We start from the raw sequence: 25226 nt of genomic DNA on the forward strand, positions 1-25226 counted from the left end.
AGTTTAGCTTTACTATTCTTAAAGCAGTCTAAGATTTTAGTCATATCCCCTTCTATCCTTCTTTACTTCAGTAAGTAAAATGCTATATTTGCCAAACACCTTCCACAAAAGACTGTCCATCTTTCTTTGCCCATTTAAATGAATTCTTGCTACCCTTTTTAGGTCTTAACATCTTGATGTCCTTTCTGTTGTACCACATGGCATACTACCCTTGAACCCTATGGTCTAAATGTGTTCTAACAATTCTATACACCTCTACCTCGATATAATGCTGTCCTCGGGAGCCAAAAAATCTTACGTTATAGGTGAAACCGCGTTATATCAAACTTGCTTTGATTCGCCGGAGTGCGCAGCCCCCCCCACCCCCCCGGAGCACTGCTTTACCGCGTTATATCCGAATTCGTGTTATATCAGTTCGCGTTATATCGGGGTAGAGGTGTATTATGAAAGGACAAATTAATGAAAGCTAATTATCTATGGCATACTGTAGGTATTTAGGAGCTGAAGTGGGAATTGTCCCCTAACAGAAAGGAAGAGCATCCCCTTTAAGAAAAAAGAAAAGAAAATACACGAGAAAAAGACAAAATACTACCAGAGAGAGTATAAGGAAAGTATATTTGTAATATAACTTCTTTATTACCAAATTGGGAGGAGTAACCAAGAAGAAAACTTAGTTGTATACAGTGAATCACAGGCTAAAAGTCATTTAGATTTTTTCAGGTTTTCTCCTCAAAAACTATGTCCACAAAACAGCAGGAACCCTAATCCTTCTAAATTGGAAGGCAAGTTATACAATTTGTTTTTTAAAACAGACTATGATCAATAGACAGAAATCCATGTATATAAACAATGGTGTATTATAAAAGACAATTTAAGAATCCAGGCCCATGAAATTCCCACTAGCATTTTTTGTTAGGATTCTTTTGATATATAAATATAGAAGACATTGGAAACATGTTGATATTAGCATGTACAATACAAGTAAATAGAACTGTTTCTCTGGCATGACTCAAAAAATGTAACCATAACTTAAGACTTCATTATATCTCTGATTTCTTGAACTTTAATTTAAGTCCTCAGATTCCTCAACTACACATGTTCACTAAATAATATTTAGCTCTTATACTGTGCTTTTCATCTGTAGATCTCAAATTACTTTACAATGATGGGTATCAGTTTCCCCACTTGTAAAATGGGAACAGAGGCACAGAGCATTGCTGTGACTTCCTTCAAGGTCACACAGCACGTCAGCGGCAGTGCTGGGAACTAGGTTTCCAGTCTGGTGCCATATCCATTACATCATGCTAACTCCCCTCAAAATCCAGTAATATCTGTACACCACAGACATGCCTTTATCTCTTTAGCAATGGAGTGAGTAAAGCCACTTCCTCAGTATGCTCGGTAGAGTCCCCTGGATATTGCCAGCATTCCTACAATTGCCATATGTATGGTAACGGAACTAGAAAAGGCTACGTATAGGTTTTGTGTTAAGGCTGTGAGTGCTTTATGATATGTTTTATAGCCACCATAGATGACTGCTTTAATTTAATGGCTCAGATTGCATTTGGTCTAATAGTCCATTAAGTACAATTCTGCTTTTTCACATTTGAATTGTACATAGTAGAATTAATACATTTAAACACAAAATCTAGATCCTTCCTGTACAAACTAAGTGTTAAAGATTCAATGTGTGGCTGTCATATGACTGTTCTGGATGGAGAAGGGAGTCCATGTCAGAATCTGTATAACTGCAATGCAAAGTGGAACCACACAGATCAAGTAGAACATAGCATCATGAAGACCTAAGAACAAACTGGAAAAGAAGGTAAAAATGTCAGTTTTCCCAAGATGCAGTTTTCACCCCCTATAGTCAATTCTTAATAGATTAAAAAAATAGTTCTGACAATTCAGCACAGTCAATTTTAAAAGGAAGTAAATAGTAGGTTTACTTTGGAGGGAAAAACCTGAAAATAACCATATAGATTCTTGTGAGTAAGGAATAAAAATCCCCATGTTTTTTCTGTATTTTACCAAAAGCTCAATGTATAGATATTCAGCTTGTTTGATTCTGATTAAACAACCTTTATTAAAAGTAGAATATAAATACAGACTGTGGATGAAAATAACCCAATGTTTTTGTATCCCCAGCATCACAGTGGGAATATGGTTTCTCACTATTCAGAAACATAAAAACTATTGCCAAATACATTCAACTATATTTTCTGATTCCATGTACTGCTCCATCATTCCCTTAAACTTATTTATGCCCCCTGCTCCCCCAAAACAAGGTAGTTTGTAAAAAATAAGCTATTAAGAAATGAGCTGAGTAAGATAAATAGAGTGCATATTAATATGCAGTAGACAAGCTAACAGACCCGTTAAGTAGTCTATTACACAGCTGTGGTAGGTTATATAAAATTAGTATAAAACAATATCACCTTACAGAGCAGGCAATCCTATAAAGTTTTGTATGATTAAACATTTTTTAAAGGGAGTGAATAAAAGAATGGGAGAAAGTGGAAAATACAACAATATGGACATATTGGTATTTTTAAAAGTTAAAAATCTGAGACATTAATTATGTATAATGTACTTATGGCTGGTAAATGCTACGAACAGGTCATGATTAATGCATGGAACTCAATGCATTTACCAAAATATTAAGATTAATTCCATTTTATTATTTTTAGGGCAAAATAAAGACTTAAACCATACATATATTACATGTTAAAATTACATTGAGATTCTGGCTTATCTGGCTTATCCTTGCATGTATATGGGTATTTTCTAATCTAAATCTCCATTAAGGAGTAATATGTAAAGAAGCGGATCAACAACTATGTATTACAAATTATAATATATAATTAAAATAACTGCTTTATGAACAGGCTGGTTTCTGACAGCTTGAAACACATCTAGGCATTTGTCTAGCAGCTGTGATAATTATCCACTGGCATTCAGTTAATTATTGGATTCTAATTAAGAAATATCAAGAAACTGAACTCAAGGTGAGACAGTCTGAAAAAATTCTTCAGTCTCCAAGAAGATGAGTACGTTATTTTCTATTTTTCCTTAGCACTGTGAGATAAGATGGGAGACTAACAGAATGGTTGTGAAAGCTGAATACTATGGGCCTCATCCATAGCTGAGTGAAGTCAATAGAAAAACTCCTATTGACTTCACTGGGTTTTGGATCAAACCCCTATGAGTCAATCAAAAAAGGCCAAATCCTGGTCTCATTGACTTCAATGGAACCATTTGGTCCTAAATGTATAACACAATACAATCACCGTTTATTCCAAGTTAAACAATTGTTTTAAATAAATTGTGCACGTTAATACCAAGTGAGAAAGAAAAGACACATGCTTAAAAATTAAAGTAGTACTAAGGGAATTACTTAACTGCTTAGGCAATTGGTTACAGGAGATGGGACTTTTCACAGGTAGATCAGTGGTTCATATTCAGTATTTACTGTTTAGTGACCACAAGTTAGCATCTGATAGTTGTTTACTGGCCTGGGTTCAATGGTGCTTTCCATTTCCAAGTAAGCAAGTATATGCATCACAAAAACTACCACCATGGTTGGCATTAATTAGTCTTCTTGTTGGCAGTTCCAGCAGGGAATCCAAGAACTGAATTGGTAAACAATTTACCTATATAAAGTTCCTTCAGGAAGGGGCTGAGGCAAATTTGGCAGGGTGCTCTAGTGAAGCTACACTGCTTTTGTCCGCATTTTACCTTTCTGTATATTAACAGAGGACTGCAATTTTCAGTATTAAGAATGTCAACCTTTAACAAGCATTTTACCTTTTTCTAAAGAAAAGAAAAAGATTGTGCCAAGTCCTACCTTGCCTTTATACTGGTGAAATCCTGGTTTGGTTTAAATACAGTTGCATTCATTTAACGAAAGAATATGGATTAATATTTTATTCTAAAACTCTACATTTACAGGAATTATGAAAAGTAAAATAGCTGTATTATACAGAAAAATGAACAAATATTAAATATAATTTTATTGAGGCATTGGGATAAATCAAGAACAATGCTCAAATTACATCACAATGATGGAGAAGAAGCCTTCAAAATCTTTATTTACATAATTATTATTTTGTGCATGCAGTACAAAGATGCATATATTCAAAGACACACTCTTGCTAAAATATAGTTCCTCACTATATCCAGAATATTATTAACCCTGCTACTAGACCATGTGATGTTTCCAACTGTCAGATGCACTGACAGCTTATTTATTGTGCATCATCTATATATTGTGCATCTATTTATAATCTGGTAATTTGTTTCGAAATACAAGGAAATAAGATAATAAAGAGGGCAAAAAACTACTGCCACTGTGTTTTCACAGTATGACTGACTGTAGTTTCAGCAGATCTCCAGGAGAGGGAGGTTTAAAACTATATATTTCTTGTAGAGCAGAAAAAGGGATCTAATGTTATAGGGAAAACTGTTTAGGATAAACCAAAAGGAACAAAAAGTGACCTTCCAATCCTGTAAATTACCAGCCACATTTTCATTAGTAACAATAAAGACTAAACAGGAGAGAATTCCTCCAGTGTGCCATGTGTAAAAGTCATTTGTCTCCTGTCTGAATGACTAGCTCTTAAATTGATTTTAATTAGATACATTAACGCTAAACACCATTTGATAGCAGACAAAATGTTACTGCCAAAATCATCTTCCCCTCCCATTCTTGTCACTATATAGCTATCCTCCTCAAATCTCTGTGCTGGTCTCTCATCATCATCTTTTACATAAAATAAAATTTCCCCCTTGCACTATCGAGACTCTGTACAACACCTTCACTGCCTACATTTCAGCCTTCATTTTCTCGAACTGCTATGCTCCTCCCAAGCCACCCACCTTAAATAGCCTGTATGTACCTTCCCTTCCCTTTCTATGCCTCTTCCATGCCACTCCTTCTTGCAACTCCCTTCTTATCCTCGTGTACAAAATGACTATACTTGTAATTCAAATCCCTCCCTAAAACACACATCCACCAAGCCTGTCAATGAGAACAATACACTGTAGTCAGCAGTATGAATCCACATAAAAAAGGAATATTGACAGTCATTGATCTTCAAGTACAGTATAGTGTGTGCTTGGAATGTTCTCTCTGTGTATTCAACTGGAAGCTCTTTGGGGCAGGGACTGTGTTTTCCTGTATGCTCTAATAATATTCAATAAATAATAATTTGGGCCCAATTGTACAAATCCTTGCTGATGTGAGCAATCCTTGTTCATGCATATAATTCAGTGGGTTCGGTATGATTCTTTGTATGAATAAAGGTTTGAAAGATCAGACCCTAATACTGATTTCCTGTATGGAAACCTCCCTTAGCACTTCAGTCAATATGTTTACTGTATCACAATATGGCAGATATTACTTTAAAACTCCTCCTAAAAGTTAAAATTCATAGGATTATGCCCTCTGGCATAAATTATGCAAAACAAAGTTACATATGGGATATTTTATTTCTTTAAAGGGACAGGTGATTTGAAATCGAGTTATTTAGAAAAAAAAGTAATAAGGGGTTTCAGGTATTACACCTGCTAATGGCTTATGGTTTTAAATTCACATTTTCTTTTTAAAATTTTCCTTTCCCCTGTTGCTGTTTGAAAGATTTACACAAATAAACAAATTTGATTATGTGTACAGGGGAAACAGTGAAAGTGACTATTTCCCAAGTGCTGTCAAATGCATAAACAAACTGGAAAAAAACAAACAAACAAGAAAAATATTTTTTGCTAACCTTTTAGTAGTAGTCATTGTAGATGTTACTTGTAACAATAGTAAGTAAAATATATCAGAAAGTAGTGAGTGTTTTAGCTTGATTGTGTGCCTATCAGTGTTTTAAAAACAACAGGATATCAGTTATGTTTATTCCCTGATAAAAATGTTCCTATTCTGCTACATAGTATACATTCTGATTCTGAACTGTGAACAACAAGCGTTAAACTGAGATATTTCTATTATTAGAGATTGGACTGGTAGCACTGCCTACTATTAAGTTTGCTTGACACTTCCAATTACTTTTGGTTGCTTATCACTTTACTAAACTTTAACTGTTCAAGCTGAAATTGTACATGCCAATAATAGTAATTTTTTTTTTGGCACAGGAAACCTTAATTCTGGCATTTCTAAACTACTGAATGACTTGACTCTGCAATCTTAATAGTGTTCATTTAATGTAGCTGGTGTGTGTAATTACTACTAATGTTATAGCACCAGCGTACTAAGTGCTTTACAGACATGTAAAAAGAGACGCTCTCTGCCCAAAATAATTTACATTCTAAGGCTCTTACCCTATGTATACTTAAGCACGGGCATAATTTTACTGATGTGAGTAGTCCCACTAGAATCAATGCTACAACTCACGTAAGTAAAACTACACAAATGCTTAAGTGTGCACAAGATTGGGGCCTGGGTAGGCAACATACAAACACAAGGACAGGAAAATTAGGTGACAAAAAGCCACATGAAATATCAGCATGAATGAGCAGAGATGTTTAGTTCCACAATTTGTTTATTTTTGTTTGCAACATTTGTTCACTTCCCTGAGGGATGGGCTAGGATTTATAGGAAGACGTGTTTTAATGAGGAACATAAAGCAAGAGAGGGTAAAGACACAGTAGAATGGGTTGGTTTGCTAATAATTTCCTTCATTCATTCCATGCCACCTTAGCATATATCAAAAAGAAACAGAAATTGTCTAAGTCAGTGGTTTTCAACCTTGGGTCCACAGACTATGTCTTATATATCCAAAGGGATCCGCACCTCTATTCAAAATTTTTGAAAACCATTGGTCTAAGTTAGACAAGTCAATGTTAAGGTTTTGTTGATTTGAAATAGGAACAAAGTAACCACTGTAAGAAAACTAGTACAACAGGCAGTTTCAACATATAAGGGTATGTCTATACTATCCGACGGATCGGCGGGCAGTGATCGATCGAGCGGGGGGTCTCCCGTCGACTCCTGTACTCCACTGCCGCGAGAGGCGCAGGCGGAGTCGATGGGGGAGCGGCAGCAGACCACTCACCGCAGTGAAGAAACCACGGTGAGTAGATCTAAGTACGTCAACTTCAGCTACGTTATTCACGTAGCTGAAATTGCGTAACTTAGATCAATCCCCTCCCCCCCCCGCTAGTGTAGACCAGGCCTAAGAAGCAAATGTTAATCATTCCTGTTCTACTGGTCAGAATGATAGCATACTAATGCTTCTACACTATCATTAAGTAACAAAATTTCATTAGCATGGTTTGGCTTTCTATTCTAAACTAATAATTTGCACTTCAGCAAATATTTTATGGGGGTTTTAAATAAACAGTGTTGGAAATTTTAAGACATTTATGCAGAAGGCCTATAAGTTTCTGGAATATGAAGTTCTTAGAACTACTCCAATGACTTGAACTCCATCCCTTTTCACTTTTCTGAGAGCTTGGAAGAGATTATGATTCAGTTTTCTTGCTATAGTACACCTCTACCTCGATATAACGCGACCCAATATAACACGAATTCGGATATAACGCGGTAAAGCAGTGCTCCGGGGGGGTGGGGCTGCGCACTCCAGTGGATCAAAGCAAGTTCAATATAATGCGGTTTCACCTATAACGCAGTAAGATTTTTTGGCTCCCAAGGACAGCGTTATATCGAGGTAGAGGTGTACTTCAGACATGAATTTCCTTGAACCAAGATAACAAATATATTTATCCTCTTTGGTACGTACAATGCTCAGCGCAACCTATCCAATCCTCCACTCCAAAATCATCCTCTTTTTTTGATGCTATCAGCATTCCCTCTTCAAATCCTTTCACTGGCTCCCTATCGGTCTACTGTATCAAAATTAAGCTCCCTGTTCTAACAACTTTTTTTTTCAAATCTCCCCCCCCCCACCCTTTTTGTTCCTCTACCCCTAAGTCAGGGGTGGGCAAACTTTTTGGCCCGAGGGCCACATCTGGGTATGGAAATTGTATGGCGGGCCATAAATGCTCACAAAATTGGGGTTGGGGTCTGGGCTCTGGCTGGGGGTGTGGGCTCTCGGGTGGGGCCGGGGATGAGGGATTTGGGGTGTAGGAGGGTGCTCCAGGCTGGGAGCGAGGGGTTCGGAAGGCGGGAAGGGGATCAGGGATGGGGCAGGGGGTTGGGGTACGGGGAGGGTTGAGGGCTCCGGCTGGAGGTGTGGGCTATGGGATGGGGCTGAGGATGAAGGGTTTGGGGTGTAGGAGGGTGCTCCAAGCTGGGACCGAGGGGTTCGGAGGCTGGGAGGGGGATCAGGTCTGGGCAGGGGGTTGGAGCACCTGGGGAGGGGGGGTGGTGAGGGCTCCGGCTGGGTGTGCAGACTCTGGGGTGGGGCTGGGGATGAGGAGCTTGGGGTGTAGGAGGGTGCTCTGGGCTGGGATTGAGGGGTTCGGAAGGCAGGAGGGGGATCAGGGCTGGGGTAGGGGGTTGGGGCATGGAAGGGGTTCAGGGGTGCAGGCTCCGGGCAGCACTTACCTCAAGCAGCTCCCGGAAACAGCGGCATGTCCCCCTCCGGCCCCTACGTGGAGGCGCAGCCAAGTGGCTCTGTGCGCTGCGGGGGCGGCGCTTGGGGCAGGAGCAGCATGCGGAGCCCCCTGGCTGCCCCTACATGGAGGAGGAACCGGAGGGGGGACATGCCGCCGCTTCTGGGAGCCGCGGCATGTGCGTGTGGAGCAGTCCCTATCCGGGCTCCCTGGCTGGAGCATGGGAGCAGGGCAAGCCCCAGACCCTGCTCCCCAGCGAGACCTTGAGGGCCGGATTAATTCAGCTGGCGGGCCGTAGTTTGCTCACCCGTACCTAAGCACTTTGCTGAAGCTGCTTTTCTGAATGTCCCCAGCTTGTCGTCTTTCCAAACCTATCTCTATGCCTTTCTTCAACAGTCCATTAGGGTCAGAAAGAGGGTTCCAGACACATTGGCCACATCTCCATTCTCTTTTCCTTAAAGACCCTTCCCCAAGGAGGTTTTATAAATGATTGTCCTCTATGTGTTTTTTAAAGAGTTTTCTTTAATTAAAGTAAAATTTTAGAAAGTAACTAAGATAAGGCCATTAAGGTAAGAATAGAAAACTGTACTCTAACCAAAGTGATTTACCTAGTTGAGCCAAACCCCTCTTCCTCCTATAATTGTATTGTTTCTCTCAAAAACAAAATACATTAGTCACAGTCCTACTGTACTAAATATGTATAGTAACTATATTTATGAAATAAATACACTTTTGTGGTTTTGGTAACACTTATAGTCAAAGTTAGAACATCACAGGTTTGACTCTTTTTTAATTTTGCACAACAGAATGACAAAAACAATCATGCACTGAAATGAATTTTTCACACACCCATGCACACACACACACACCTACCACGTGGCAAGTTTTCCCATGTCCTCTCTTTTAAAAGTACATTTTTTCAGAATAAATATTTACTTGGACAGCATTTTTATGTCAGTGTAGATGAGGACCAATTGAAAATTTGTTAAAGCCAAGTTGCAACACATCTGATACAAGCTAACTGCATATTACACCTCTACCCCGATATAACGCGACTCGATATAACATGGGTTCGCATACCAGGCGGTAAAGCTCTGACACGCAGAGCAGCGTGTTAAGGGTGCAGGGCCCGGCCGGGCCCGAGGGGTTGGATAAGGGGCAGAGGGTCTCGGGAGCGGTCAGGGGCTCCCCCCCCAGGGTCTAGGAGGCAGGAGCTGTGGGGGGGGGCAATTTTGGGGGCCCCGCAGTCCCAGAGTGGCCCAGGGGATTAGCGGGGGGCCGGGAGCAGCCCGCTCCGCTTCCCTCATCCCGGCCCCAGCTGTGTCGCTCGGGGGAGGGAGTTTGGGGGAAGGGATCCCCCCGCACTCACCGGCAGCGGCGGAAGCGGAGCAGTCCGGCACCAGCCCGCTCCACTCTGCCAGCTCCCAGCCGCAGCGCTCTGCTTCCCACCGCAGGTGAGTACGGGGGGGCGTCCTTTCCCCAACCTCCCCGCACTCACCTGCGGCGGGAAGCGGAGCAGCCTGGCCCCAGCCTGCTCCACTCTGCCAGCTCCCAGCCGCAGCGCTCTGCTTCCCGCCACAGGTGAGTACGGGGGGCTTCCTTTCCCCAACCTCCCCGCACTCACCTGCGGCGGAAAGCGGAGCGCCGCGGCTGGGAGGTGGCAGAGTGGAGCGGGCTGGGGTCACGTTGCTCCGCTTCCCGCTGCAGGTGAGTGTGGAGGGAGTCCTTTCCCCAACCTCCCTGCACTCATCGGCAGTGGGAAGCGGAGCAGCCCGGCCCCAGCCCGCTCTACTCCGCCACCTCCCAGCCGCGGCGCTCCGCTTCCCACCGCCGGTGAGTGCGGGACCTTTCCCCAACCCCCCATCCCAGCGACACGGCTGGGGCCGGGGCAAGGAAAGCAGAGCGGGCTGGGGCCGCGTCGCTCCGCTTCCCGCCGCAATTGAGTGCGGGGGGGCGTCCTTTCCCCAACCTCCCAGCACTCACCAGCAGCAGGAAGCGGAGCAGCCCGGCCCCGGCCCACTCTACTCCGCCAGCTCCCAGCTGCAGCGCTCTGCTTCCCACCGCAGGTGAGTACGGGGCCGTTCTTTCCCCAACCTCCCCGCACTCACCGGCGGCGGGAAGCAGAGCAGGGGACAGGGAGCAGGGAGGTTGGGTAGGGGGTGGGGTCCTGGGGGTGATTAGGGACGGGGTCTCTGGAGGGGGCGGTCAGGGAACAAGGAACAGGGTGGGCCAAAGCAAGTTCGATATAACGCGGTCTCACCTATAACGTGGTGAGATTTTTTGTCTCCCGATGACCACGTTATATCAGGGTAGAGGTGTAATTTGTAATAACTGTGTAACATTATTTCACTTGTTGTGACTTAAAACTTCACTTTTGAACTCACCTTGGATCAGGCTGAGAAAATTTATTATTCAGGTTCTCATATCCAAATTGATTTAGTATTGTAACCACAAGCATAGGAGCCAAAGACTGGGCAGGCTTAGTAAATAAAGCATTGGTACCAAAAACCATGGAGGAAAGTGGTGATCTGAAATATTCAAGACAAGTATTAATCCATATTACACAGTATATAAACATACATCACTTACAGCACTTATTATGTTCATTATTTAAGTACTGTTCAGACTCAAATATTAACGGTCAGGATACAAACTGCATACTTACCATCAACATTCTAGTCAGTGAATGGTTCAGATATCATACTGAAATGACTACATTCCAGTTAGATAAGTACAGTGGTTTTTTTTTTTTTAAATCTATAAACATACCTTTTATACTATCTTAGGTCCCCACAACTACCTTACTTGACTATAAATAAAATAATCAGGGATCTAACAGAACAGTGTCACAGGGCCTAATCCAAAGCCCGCTGAAGCTAACTGAAGGATTCACATTGACTTCAATGGGCTTTGGATCAGGCCCATAGTCTGGTGACTCAAGAGTTGCAATTACATACTAACAAGAGAAAAATAGGATAAACTTACATTTGTAAAAGACGTGATTTGGTACTAGAAACTAATTTAGTCAATTGCTCTTCTTGTATTAAGTGTTCTTCAAACAAAGCAATCTGATTGTTATTCAGAATAATTTCAAGTCTTGTATATGGACTGGGCAGTCGGGGAAACGTCGTATCAAGAATATTTTTAAATTCTAAGTTACACCACTGCACTTTCCAGGTACATTGAATTTTCTTTAGTAACACTTATGAGATGTGGTCTACATAGACACTGACCCCCAATCCTGCAAGGATTTATACCCAGGTTCAATTTTATGTGTTGGAATAGTCCCACTGAAGCTAATGGAACTATTCACAGGTATAAAGTAATATATGTGCTTTAGTCTTTGCAGGATTGTGGCCTTAGAGGGAGCCTGATTCCCTTTATCCCCCTCAAATAGCACTGAAACCAGAAACCCCACTGGTATAAAAATCAGTATATTTGTAAGAGCAACAGGAAGTTAGTTGCACTTTGATATAAATCCAAAAGGTACATGAATCACAGTACAGCATATCACAGCAAGTTTTATTTAAAAAATTGAATGGCAGATACAACGACTTTGAGTTTTGCTTGTTAAGTGGTATAGTTCAAACATTCAAATACCTTCTCTATATTAGAAAGGCCCTATCCTGCCAACTCTTAAGCCTCTGAGTAATAATGGGCATGGGAGTATTTCTACTGAAGTTAACAGGACTAACCATGCGAATGTTTGTGGGACTGGGCTCTTATAAATATAATAGAGTTCACAATGGAAGTGATCTGGTGTGTTGTTTAAATTCATTCCTTTGTTAAAGTTACTCAGGGCCTAATCCTGCAGACATTTATGCATGTGCTTACCTTTACTTGTGTGTGTAAATTAAGCCTTTAATGTAAGTGTTTGCAGGATTGAAGCCAAAGAATGTTACAATATTTTCTGCATTTATTTGGACATAATCTAGGAAAAAGTTATTAAATAACGGATAAATTTTCAAAAGATTTAAAGCAATGTACAGTAATAATGAATTCCCATTCACTTCTCATATTAGAAGTAAATATAAAGTGAAATACAAAGTAGCCCACGAAAGCTTATGCTCAAATAAATCTGTTAGTCTCTAAGGTGCCACAAGTACTCCTGTTCTTTTTGCGGATACAGACTAACACGGCTGCTACTCTGAAACCTTCTTAAAAATAGTTGTAATTTAAAATAAAACAGAAAACTTTTTTTACTGAATTATGAATCCTTTTAGATTAATATGTTCAGAGTGTTTAGTGTATGAAAATTTAACTTTGGTATAGAGAATTTGAGGACACTAGCTATAGTACATTTTGTGAGCAGCAGTAAGATCAACATACCTCCGTTTGTGTTTTATTAAGTCTGCATCAACAATATCTGCCAAGGGCAGATTAAACAAACTGAATGACGCTTGAACAATTACCCTATAGAAAGACAAAATATTTCAAAATGTTGATAGATATTAAACATACTTTTCTCAATAAGAAAACTGTAATGGATGGTTTAGTGTCTGTGTATTTCTCTCTCTCTCTCACACACACACACTCTCACTCTCTCATCATGTAAATTAACACAGTATTATTACTTCAAATTAAAAATGGCTGTTAGGTCTATTTAAAGATCAGTTCTCTAAATAAATATTAGAGCTGTTATTTTAGTCAAGAATTAGAAACCTGTATACAAACCTAAAACTTTCTCAACTCTTTCTGGAATTTCAAGATAGTAGCTTGGCATTGAAGTGAAAGATGACAGACACTTATTGAGGTTATTAATACCAACTTAAACTGACTTGAATGGAGAAAAGGAACATCGCAGAAGAAAGAACTAAAATTCTCCTCTAGAAATCTGAAAAAGGACATGCAGAGGACTGGAAGGAAAAGATAGGAAACAAACTTAAAATAAGTGACACAATTAGAATGATAAAGGTAAAAAAATACATTTAACACATGACCAATAAATGAAACAATAAACAGGATGATAGATTTGCATATATTGCTAAGTTTTGGTAAAATTAGGTTCAAATTACAAAAGTCCTTTTTGGGCTAGCAGCTAATATTTAAATAACCTTCACATATCTTGAGAGATTTTTTTCTAAGGAAACCTGAATACTTGAAATGAGGAAGATATATTACTAGATAATGTAACTCAGTTGTCACATAGTTCTTAGTTACAATAGTCCATGACTGAAATCCTGAGGGGCGGGGGGAAGGGGGGAAGAAAGAGAAAGAAAATATATACAAAGAGGACAGGCGAGGTAGGAAGGGAAGACCATGAAATTAATACCATACTATTCTAATTGAGAAGGCTGTTTTTAACAATGTTTAATGAAGCATTTCCTTTTGAGGGTTTTCCACACCTCACAGATCTACCTGATCTGTGAAATAAACTTAAGGCTTCATGCTCTAGCAGTACCAAAGAAAACAAATTTAATGTTGTTTAGACAACAGTCACTTGAATTGCCAGCATTTTCGTGGGGTGGAGGGATCTAAAATCTTTTATTTTTTCAATATTAAAGGAAAAGGGAAAGGGAAGAGTATGAATCTAAATAACGGAAACTCTACTAGCTACTCTGTAAACCAAAATAAGGTTTAGAACTGAATTTCTCTTGCACTCTGCTAGTACTCAGTCTCAGGCCAAGGGCGGTTGAGAAGGCACTGAGGGTAGTTCGACCGTGCATAGCCTCGAGGCAAGGCACGAGACAGGGAGAGCACATGTGTGGGCCAAACAGACACTGCTGCTTAAAATCTCCAATCTGAGGCACAGGGACTCAGATACACTTACAGTGGGAACACAGATAGGGACGCTACTTGAAGAAGTGGTGGGAAACTGCTGTCTGGGTAAACGGGAAAGTCTGTAGTCAAATGCAGATTCCATTGACAAAGTTAAAACTGATGTGGCTGGAGACAATGTTGCAAACTCTATTGTATTTATTAGATTGTTAATTTTTAAAAGAAAATAAAAGCAGTAACTAAAAGTTGAAACACTGTTAAACAAGAGTTGCCATTTTAATTGCAGCTCCTTTTCAGGCCCATGAAACAGAACAAAAGGAGAAGAGCAAAAGTCATAGTCGGAAATTCTTCAAGCTACCAAAAGGGTATGACAAAAAGTGGAAAAACAAAGTGACCTAACAGACTCCTTTCACAAGGCGTAGCAAGCTGTTAATTTTTATTTTAAATAGTATCCTTGAAGGTATATATTTACTTACATGTTTGTCGTGAGATAAATAGCTAGCAGGTAGTAGTGTTCTGGTCCGAGAACAAACATGACAGCTGCAGCTATTCCTTCTAAGTAAAAGGAAAACAAGATGATCCTGTAATAACCAAACTTCTTCAGCAAAGTATGACTGAGAAGCACAAGGCACTGAAAAGATAATAGATACATATTAAGTATATACTTAATACAGTACTTCAGCACTTCTTTTAAGAAAACAGAGTTTTGGATGCTATAAATGTGTTATTGCTACACAGTACTTCTACTGATTAGCAAACATGCATATTTTCTGAAAGGGTAAATCTGAATCAGTAACATTTTCAAATGCGCTAACAAATTAAGAACATAGGAACTGCATAAACAGAACAGATGATAGGACCAGTGGGATGGTCCTATCTCTGACTGTTTTAAAACAGATGCTTCAGAGAAGAATGCTCTCCCTTCACCCAGAATCAGTCTGTGCACTACTCTATATTGGGGTAAATATTGCTTCCCACTTCAGATAGCAATCAGCTCATACCCTAGAGCATAATGTCTGATATCCCTTATGAAATTTATTTTGCAGTGTGTTCATAGTGAAAAGTGTTTCTTACCACTTGAACTTAGATTGCTGGACTGAACAAATTGGGTGGTTTTCTTTTAAAGCTATAATTTTTCATTAACAGCATAATGGCTCTGATATCAATGGACATATATGGTAAACTTCTACTACCACTATTACTCAGTGTCACTTTTGTAGTTGATAAAACAGTTTCACTGAAATCCTATTGTAACAGATTACCAGTTTTGCTTCTATTGTAGAAAAAGGTATTGGGAAAGGTAGATGCTGAATGCACAGTAATCGTAGTTCCATTTCAAGTTTCCAGATTTCAACATGCAACAGTCTATACAAAGTGCTAGCAACAATAAAATTTCAGCTTTTTGGATGTCACATCCAGTAATTCACTCTTGACTACATACGCTAATGAAAAGAATTAAGAGACCCAATTCACAACCTGGAAAAGTTAATTTAATAAGAGGTCCTTTTTCTACAGAACACTGATGTTTTAGTCACAGACTGTGCTAACTTTTAAATCTAAAACAAGTTTTAGTTTGAAAACGTTGAGCAAAAGGGCTATGTGAATCTAAAGAAGAGAATCAAATCCATAAATTCAACATTGAAAATTATACTTTAATATTTTCAGATTAGGGCATTAGAAATCCACACATGCATTATGTTACAAAAGTCTGAATTAATTAAAACACTTTAAAAATAAAAACCATCTGAAAACTGTTTCGCCATGAAGCCCACAGAAACAATTTAGACCAAAAATGACCTTTAGATGTTGAGCCCCTAAGTAACCTGAATAGTACCAGCAAAGAAAGATACTACTGCTACATGCCAAAACCCTTTAAAAGCTTGGGGAGTTCCCTATGTCCTGAGGTAAGAAACTGAGACTCAGGGGTGAAAATCAAACACGGATACACCTTAAAGGAAAAGTCTATCACTATTAAAAAGCAAACCCAGTACACCTGGATTCCATTCTTTCATACATTAGCAAAACTATCAACCAAATTCTAGAAGCAAAATCTTTATTATTAGAGACATAAGAGGTAGAAAGAACATAGCTCAACTTTCCAATACCAGGTTGAGTTTATAGTGTTGGTATATAGAAAAAATAATTGTTTGATCTGCAAACTGAATAAAGCTAACATGTAGGGTATATTGGTGGTACTTAAACTTGCCAATTGCCATAGATAACTAAGGAAGATTTGTACATAGCTAAATTCAATATTATCAGTATTCAAGATATTCCCCATAGTAAATCTGTTTGCAGATACTGAGGTAATTGTACATAGTTATCTTAGATACACATGGCAAGTTTTTCAGTCACACTTCTGTACTGTGAGGGAATAAATACAAAATTCCACAATGTCATTTTACAGAGTCACTTTTCTGATGATATGGTAATTTCATTTTAATAAAACATAGAATGCTGCTTTTGCAAAAAGGTATGACAAAGGATACTTTAGGGTTAGGCCCACAGCAAAAAGAATGGTCTTGGATAAAACCAGGAGATTAAAACACTCCATAATTTGTATATAGAATTTTTAAGATCTAGTTTATGATTCTACCTGAATTTTTCGCCATGATGTTTCCTGATTCAGAACTCAGGATTATCATCCTCACTTTATGGTAACAAACTTTTTATTGAACTTATTTTTGGTTAAAATATTTCAGATGTTGTTTCACCCACATTTGCCTATTGTGAAATTACATTTGGCTTATTTTGTCCTCCTTGCTTTTGAGAAATAATTGTTTGTTTTCTGAACACTCAAAACAAACAATTCACTTAAATATCTTAAATTATATATATTTTTGTTACAATAGGAAGTTAGCAAATAAAAACAACAGATTGAGGCATACCTTAAAGACAATCAGAGTTTCAGTCTTAAAACATGATTTCATAATCTCTATTATGCTCTAACATATAATCAAAGCAATACAGTGTTTTAAGATTAAGATTTAATACTGAAAATGCACTAAAAAGTTGCAGTGATAACAAGCTTTAATGCACAAAAATTAAACTCTTCTTTTCTCTTCCCTCCCTTACTTTCCATTTTCAAATGAGATGCATTTTGAATGTACATAGTGCCTTTTATTTTTCTAATATCATGACACACTATCTATATACCTAGGTATATGGTTTGCATCACTGTCAGATTTGAGCTCCTTCCATGAGTTACAAGAGGACAATGCTCTCTTTCCTTCAATACTAATTAGCCACCAAGAGTAATGATTTCAAACTCAATAAGCATTTAACAAAAGGAAGGAACTCCCCTTGCACTTTTCTTCCCATATTTAATTACTTTAAACAGCATCAATCCTCATCATTAGTCACAGAATGGTTTGAAGATTCATCACAAGGAAACAAAAGGCAAACAAATTTTTGAATGCTCCACACATGAATAGGATAATTTTTTTAAAAGATTGTGGCAAATATTATGAGGTAATTCAAGTTTTCTGCTTAAAAAATGGAGAACCATACAGAGTAATGAGCAGGTTAAGAAGGGAATTGACACAAGTGGCTGTAATACAAAGAAGTGCAAATCTGACTGGAACTAGATGTTAAAAAAATTATCTATTATCTGACACTTTGTGAAAATATATTCATATTTAGAAATAGTAACAGATGTATAATGCACGCTATTTTAATGAACTGGATCTCATTTCATCATAATTAAGAAAAATCAACATGCCCTGGGAGCTTCAAGCTCTAGTGCTTCGGAAATTTTATTGGAGTCTTTCAATAAAGCTCTCTATTTCCAGAGAAATATTGACTCAGTTGATGCTTTAAGCTTCAATTTTTAAGTCCTTTGATTGCAACACCATGGCATGTTCAGGATATGTGTCCTATCCTACACACCAACTGCCATCCCTTAATAGAAACCGTGATCTAGCTTTGTACAGGCCAGACACGCATAATCCACAAAGCAGCTTTCTTTTATGTAGGCTGGGTGCTTTACAGTAAGTGAACTTCAGGACACTGCTGTCGGAAAATTCTCTTGTTATATCTTGAATTCGAAGGGACAAAACCCAAGAAAAATAAGGTCACAGCAAACTTTATACCGTTCAGTGGCCTTCTAGACAGTGAATCTTTGGGAAGCAGAGAGAAATGTGTTTTCTGAAAGATTGTTCATTTCAGACTGTCATGTTGATTTTATCAGCAGTGATTGGTATATACTGAGAGTAAAGTTATTGAGGCTGTTCTAATTTCTGTAGTTTCTGTCAGATATATTCCAATAGAAGTTTATTACCTAGGTATTTGCTTGAGTTATAGAAGAGACCTGTAAAATCTCTGAAAGGGTCAGGGAGTTTTAATGGTAGATATGTATAAGTTCTGCACCAAAGAAAATATATTAGTTGTATTTCATTGCTGTATGTCAGCAGAAGCTTAAACTATAACAAATTCCTAGCTGAGGATTAAATTAGTACTTTCCCATGTCTCCTTTTATATTTTATTAATGTATTTATTAAAAACAACACAAGTTGTTCACATTAAGAATGAATGGCCTGATTTTCAGAAGTGCTAGGCACCCAAAACACCCATATATAATCTATGCAGATGCTCACTATTTGAGAAAAATCAAACCATAAACCTTTAAAGTAAATCTATGGAAAGTTTTTGAAGATTAGCTTTATATAAGTTTTTAGGGGGGCATGAGTAAGAGGATTTTATTTATTTATCTAAAAACAAGCACACTTGTCTTCTCTGTGGGGCATCTTTTTGCATATTTTTTCTCTCACTCCTCTCCCATTGCTGCCCTAATCTTTCCCTTCACATCTAACCCTTTTGGTCCTCTTTCCCTTCCACTGCAAACCATATTTGGTTCTCTTGGGATGGGATCTTGCTCACCTTCTACATGCAGATGACGAATGAATGACAAAATCAATTAGAAGGCGTCACTCCCTCAAATGCAGGTGAGTTGACAGACCTTGCTCTGTTAGGTCATCTAGCCCCTTCATCAATTCCCATGATGATGCAGAGAGTGTTCATTTGGGGTGGGAGGGATAGGGGGGCTATATCTAACATTTATTTTCCAGTGTTCTGTCCCATCTAATTTTAAATCTCTGAAAGCAATGCACACATTAAAATAAGAAAAATTAACACCAAGTTCTTCAATACATTTCACTTTTAGGATATTTTTTCCTGATACTGAGCCTATTTTCCTTCTCTTATTCTAAGTTGTTAAGCCCCTGAAACACAAAAACATTTACTTTCCATTCTTGTTGACTGTTATTTTATCTGCCTACCCTCCCTCTCTCTGTCATTCTATGCTAACTGTTTGGCTAGACTACACAGACGAGACTAAAGTTCTTTTTATAATGTTGGTGCACAAGATTTGTTCCTCAGACTAATAAAAGGTTTCTGCCAGATACAGCATTTTCTCCAAGCAGTGTAAACAGATACTTTAATTACTGAGAACTAGCACAAAAGTAAACTGCATTTTCCTTTTAAATAAAAGATTAAAAGCATTGTTGCATACCTGAGGACAAATAAAGCCAGCCCCATACATGATGCTTCTTATAAAAGAGGAAAGGACATCCTTAGGGATGAGATTATCCGCAAAGATCATCATGAAATTGTTGCAGAAGGCTAGGTGGAAGACTTGAAAGAAGTTCATGGTCACAAAAAGTATAAAGTTTTTCTGCGTCATTATCTGTTTGGTCAATGAAATTACAGAGGACCAGGAGAGAGCTTTATCATTATTTTCTAAGCTAGTGTTCTCCACAGCAGTTTCTCTCTGTTCATACTGACTTGTGCTATATATGCCAGTGTAACACATACAAGCAGTTGCTAGTGCTGCAACCAAAACAGTAAAGATTTGAAAATAGGCAAAATTTTCCATATTATCTGATATTAGACCACAAAAAAGAATGCTGGTTGATCCAACTAATGTTGCCACTTGGTTATATTTAATAAGCTGAAGTCTACTTTCATGTCTAGTTGAAATCTCTGCAAAGAGCGCACATTGTGCTAGTAACACAAATGTAAGCAAGCCATCAAAAGCACATAAAGCAACAATAAGGTGAAGACCATTAAGCCAGTCACCTTCCTCATAATGTTTCCAAGGAAACCAGGGAAGCAGAAAAGCTAAACCATACAATGGTGCTCCATATAAAATTGAAAACTGACGTCTTGAGCAGCATGGGACTTTGGAGTTGTCTTGAATATACCCAAAGAGAGGGTCATTAATGGCATTCCAGATCATAAAAACTACCTGAGAAGAGAAATACAGAATTTCTCATTAGTGATATTTTTCTTTAGGATTCATCAAGACATACATAACATCTGGAATAACAAAAGTGCTGACCTATATGATGGAAAGGTTAAACATATTTTGTATGTTGTACACTCTCACACAAACATTATGTATATGTGTATGTAAAGTCATCTAAATTAAACTATTTCTAAATCTCTACTAACAGAGGATATTGATGCACAAACAATGAAGTACACCATGTCATATTTGGTTAATGTACAATTCTACTTGGAAAACAAAAGAGGAAAGCTTGCCAAATGGAAATGGACTAAGGCCAGATTTTTAAAGGTACTTAGGTGCTTTAAGTTGCAGATTGGCACCTAGTAGGATTTTCAAAAGTGGATGTTAGGCACTTAGATGCATATGAAAATCCCACTAAGTGCCAACCCGCATTGTTAGCTGCCTATATACCTTTAAAAACCTGGCCTTAAAGCCCCAGTCCTGCAAAGACTTACACACATGGCCCTTCATCTTGTAAACCCTTGTGCACATGAGTAACTTTGAGAACATGAGTAGACCCTTTTAATTCATTGGGACTACATACATGCATAAGGTTGCTCAGATAAGTAAGGGTTTTCAGGATCATGGCCATGTTTAACTTTAAGCACTAATAGCAGTCCCGGACTGCTATTACAGTTTAACACATGTATAAATCTTTGCTGAACAGGGACATAACATTGGTAAAGAAAAACTTTATTTTGAAGTTTGTCGGAGTAACAAACATATTTCCAACAATGGAATTTTTTTAAAACCTAAAAACTATTAACAATAAACTTTGAATATACCTATAATTTAAGGATCAAATATTTCATTCTATTTGCAGTATGTCAATAATTGATTCATCAATGAAGCAGAATTATTTCATTGTTATGACACAAACACCATGAACAACAATATGAAAAACCATGTTCCAATGTACTATACCTGTGCTTGATGAAATGCTACTTCTGAAATCTTGTATTGGTTTAAGAAAAGCTTAACATAGTAGAAATTAAAGATACTGTTCATCATTCCGGCACCTAGTGTGGTCATGGAATATGCCAGGGCATTAGGATGAATTCCTAAAACAAACTTCATTTTCCAAATTGTGAATGCCTCTTCTTCTTCTAATTATAAAAAAGGAAAAATACTTATAATTACTCATTGATTGACTAAGTACAATTGATATTTATAATCCTTGCTAATAGAGGACGACTGAATTCCATGTTACAGTGTGCCACATTTTAGTTTTACTACTTCGTAAAATGAAAAGCAATTGGAGATTTGCCTAAGTTAGGACTGCAAGAATGGATCCCTAGAGTACATGTTGGTCAACTTTATCATTCAGTCTCTTTCCAACTTTTAAAACGTACAACAAAATGTCTATAAAATTGAGTCAATAAGCTACAGTATTAAGAGATCAATTATGTTTCTTAATTTAGTATGAGTACTTAAAATATGGTACATATGTATCAAAGAATACATTTATCATTTGTCAAAAACTGTATACCTAGACCCCAGTCTTGCACTGTAATCACTAGTGCAAACCCATACTCAGGTACAGTGCTAGTAAATCAGACTTTTTTCAAGTCATTTTTTCTGGTTTCCCCCCAAAATTTGCCTGTATATTTTATATTCATCTATACAATTAGATTTGACACAAGGTCTGCAACTGCTTACCCCAAAAAATTAGACAACGGGGTCCTCGGCTTCAGAAAGTTTGTGAACCTTATTACTTCCCTCATAAATCCTTTCTGCAGAAACCAAAGAAAACTCTAGGGCCATACCTAATGGCAATCTGGAATAGCTATTCAAACCACTGGCTGAACTTAGTCCAGTGCATTGCCTAATGAACTGGGCAATATATCTAGTGCTCCATATCAAGGTTGGTACCATATTCCCTCTCGCAAGAAGTGTACCTCTCCAACAGTGCAATGCTGTAAATATGTATGATGATTCCCTTCTACCTCCCTTTCCCCTGGTCAGCCTATATCTATACTAAATCATTAGATTTGACTTTGTATGAATCAGGAAGTGGAAACCAGGTAGGTTTAAGTTCCAAATTCCTAATGGCTACTAATGTACTGGTACATGTGAGCTAGAGGATCCCACAGAGCAAAACAGACTGTTATTTAAGCAGGTAACAGATGGGTCCCACCAGATTCAGCTGACCACCTTCCCACTCAAATAGACTTATAGACTTCAAGGTCAGAAGGGACCATCGTGATCATCTAGTCTGACCTCCTGCACAATGCAGGCCACAGAACCTCACCCACTCCTGAAATCAGGGCTTTGGAGTGGAGCTCGAGCGCAGACCAGTAGGTTTTTGCCCGGAGCTGGAGCGGAGCAATTCAAAAATTTGATTGCTCCAAATACCTGCCTGAAATAGACCCCTAATCTCCGGCTGAGTTACTGAAGTCCTCAAATCATGATTTAAAGACTTCAAGTTACAGAGAATTCATCATTTACATTAGTTTAAACCTGCAAGTGATCCATGTCCCATGCTGCAAAGGAAGGCAAAAAAATCCCAGCCAATCTGACCTGGGGAAAAATTCCTTTCTGACCCCCAGATATGGCGATCAGTTAGACCTGAGCATGTGGGCAAGACCCACCAGGCAGATACCTGGGAAAGAATTCTCTGTACCGACTCAGAGTCCTCCCCATCTAGTGTCTCATCTCCAGCAGTTGCAGATTTTTGCTGCTGGCAGTTGCCGATGGGCCACATGCCATTGTAGTCAGTCCCATCATACCATCCCCTCCATAAAAATATCAAGCTCAGTCTTGAAGCCAGTTAGGTTTTTTACCCCCACTACTCCCCTTGGAAGGCTGTTCCAGAACTTCACTCCTCTGATGTTTTTTTGTCTAATTTCAAGCCTAACCTTGTTGATGGCCAGTTGATAGCCATTTGTTCTTGTGTTCACATTGACACTTAATTTGAATTACCAGAGAGGGAGAGGAGTTTTTATCCCCCTGATGTATTTAGAGAGAGCAATCATACTGCATATTACTTGCTTCTCTCCAAGAAGCAATGACCAGGAGTAAAAGAAAACTAGTACACAGGTAGAGAGACGAAAATGGATTCCAAATGGTAATAAGCCCTGTCCAAACTGTGCTAGCTGACAGATACCATGCTCTACTGCAGGGGTTCCCGAACTGTAGTCTATTGGGCACTTGTTAGCAGTCCTCAGAACTGGCTGGTCACATCTTTTTTACGTCTTTTAAATCACATTAAAATGTAGCTTCAAATACATTATACTTTCTAATGTTGAGTGTAAGCAATTTCTGTAATTGACAGAGATATAACTGCAAATGGAAGGGAAAGAGGTCTGCATGATTTTGAATAGGAGGGAAGGTGAATACATGAAATATGATCCACCTTTACAAAAAAATTAGAGAACCCAAATTCTAATGGTTGCCAAGCATTGCTCCTTTTTAACACTACAGAACTGTGCTTGATAACCAGAAGACAGAAGGGTCTAGTGGACAGTTCACTGGACTAGAAACTTGGAAACCTTTGTTCTCTGTAGAGTTGGGCAAGTCACTGTTCCTTTCTCCAACAGTCCTGCCCTTCCCCATCTGTAAAGTGGGATTATGGTCACCCTTCTTTATAAATAATAAAGGTTTATGGATGAAAAGTACTATATAATTTCTAGGTATTATCATGGATAATTATTTTCAAACATGGTAGCAGCTGCTACCATGCTTCAGTGTGGCCAGAGATTCCTCACCAAACAACAGCACTATGGGAAGTTTACAATAAAAAGACATGGTTGGTATCTGTGAGCTGCAGAATACAATTCTGTTTGAAAGCATTTGAACAGAACCAAGCATTCATCCCTAAGGACCCCAGGATGCTTTATGGACCATACATACACACAGAGATCACTAAAGGGACCACTTAACGGCATACACCTATGAGGCCCCTAGACTCACCTATTCCTATCCCTCTGTACTTCACCACCATTCCCACCCTCATAGCTTCCCCATCCAATCCCACATCCATAGCTCCCCATCCCTCTGTACTTCACCACCATTCCCACCCCCCACAGCTCCCAGGGGTGCTGGAACAATGTGTATAGTGGGGGTGCTGAGAGCCATTGACCCAAACTGTAAACCCTGTATATGATGGAAACCACTTCAAGTCAGGGGGTGCTACAGCACCCCCACACCCCTAGTTCCAGCACCTATGATAGCTCCCCCATCCAATCACCCCCACAGGTCCCCATCCTCCCCCAACCCCCATTTCTCCTCAACTCCCCCTTAGCCACCCCGGGAATTAACCCGTCACAGTCTGCCCACACACAACAAGCACTAACCGACCCGTTGTCTCCGCCCTCCGGCCGGAGGCTGCGCAGCTCACTCGGGGGGCGGAACTTAGCTCCCAAACCCACCTTCTCCCCCACTCCATTGGCTGAGTGGAGGCTTTCTGCACGTGATTGGTCGGCGTTCCGATCGATCCCTGAGTGGCGGCATGCGATTGGTTATCCGCCGGAAGGTCAGAGTGCCTGTTTTGAATAATCGTTCCCCTGGTAGTAAGAAGGCGGTTGCAGATGCCACGTTGCTGCCGGCTGCGGTGTCGGGCCCGGCCGGGAGAGGGAGGAACTCGGCAAAATCCGGAAGCGCTCGGCAAAGTCCGGCCGCGGCTTTAAAGGAGCTGTGCGATCCCCGGCTCGCCCTGCGCCGCGATTCGGTTGGCTGTGAGCGCGAGGAGCCTGCGGGTGCCGGC

The 25226-nt window shown here is 39.4% G+C and overlaps 1 protein-coding gene across 1 annotated transcript; it reads right to left on the reverse strand.

The window, feature by feature from the left end:
* Positions 1 to 1602: 1602 nt before the first annotated feature.
* Positions 1603 to 24973, reverse strand: LOC135884954 (transmembrane protein 180-like). The gene is made up of 7 exons (XM_065412563.1): positions 24892 to 24973; positions 21446 to 21627; positions 19745 to 20479; positions 14712 to 14866; positions 12847 to 12930; positions 10902 to 11045; positions 1603 to 1813 (listed from the first exon to the last, which is right to left on the reverse strand). The coding sequence occupies exons 1-7, from the start codon at positions 24971 to 24973 to the stop codon at positions 1684 to 1686; spliced, it is 1512 nt and encodes a 503-aa protein (XP_065268635.1). The 3' UTR covers positions 1603 to 1683.
* Between the last annotated feature and the right edge of the window lie 253 nt (positions 24974 to 25226).

This window comes from Emys orbicularis, chromosome 10 (genome assembly GCF_028017835.1).
Source record: "Emys orbicularis isolate rEmyOrb1 chromosome 10, rEmyOrb1.hap1, whole genome shotgun sequence".
Taxonomy (NCBI): Eukaryota; Metazoa; Chordata; order Testudines; family Emydidae; genus Emys; species Emys orbicularis.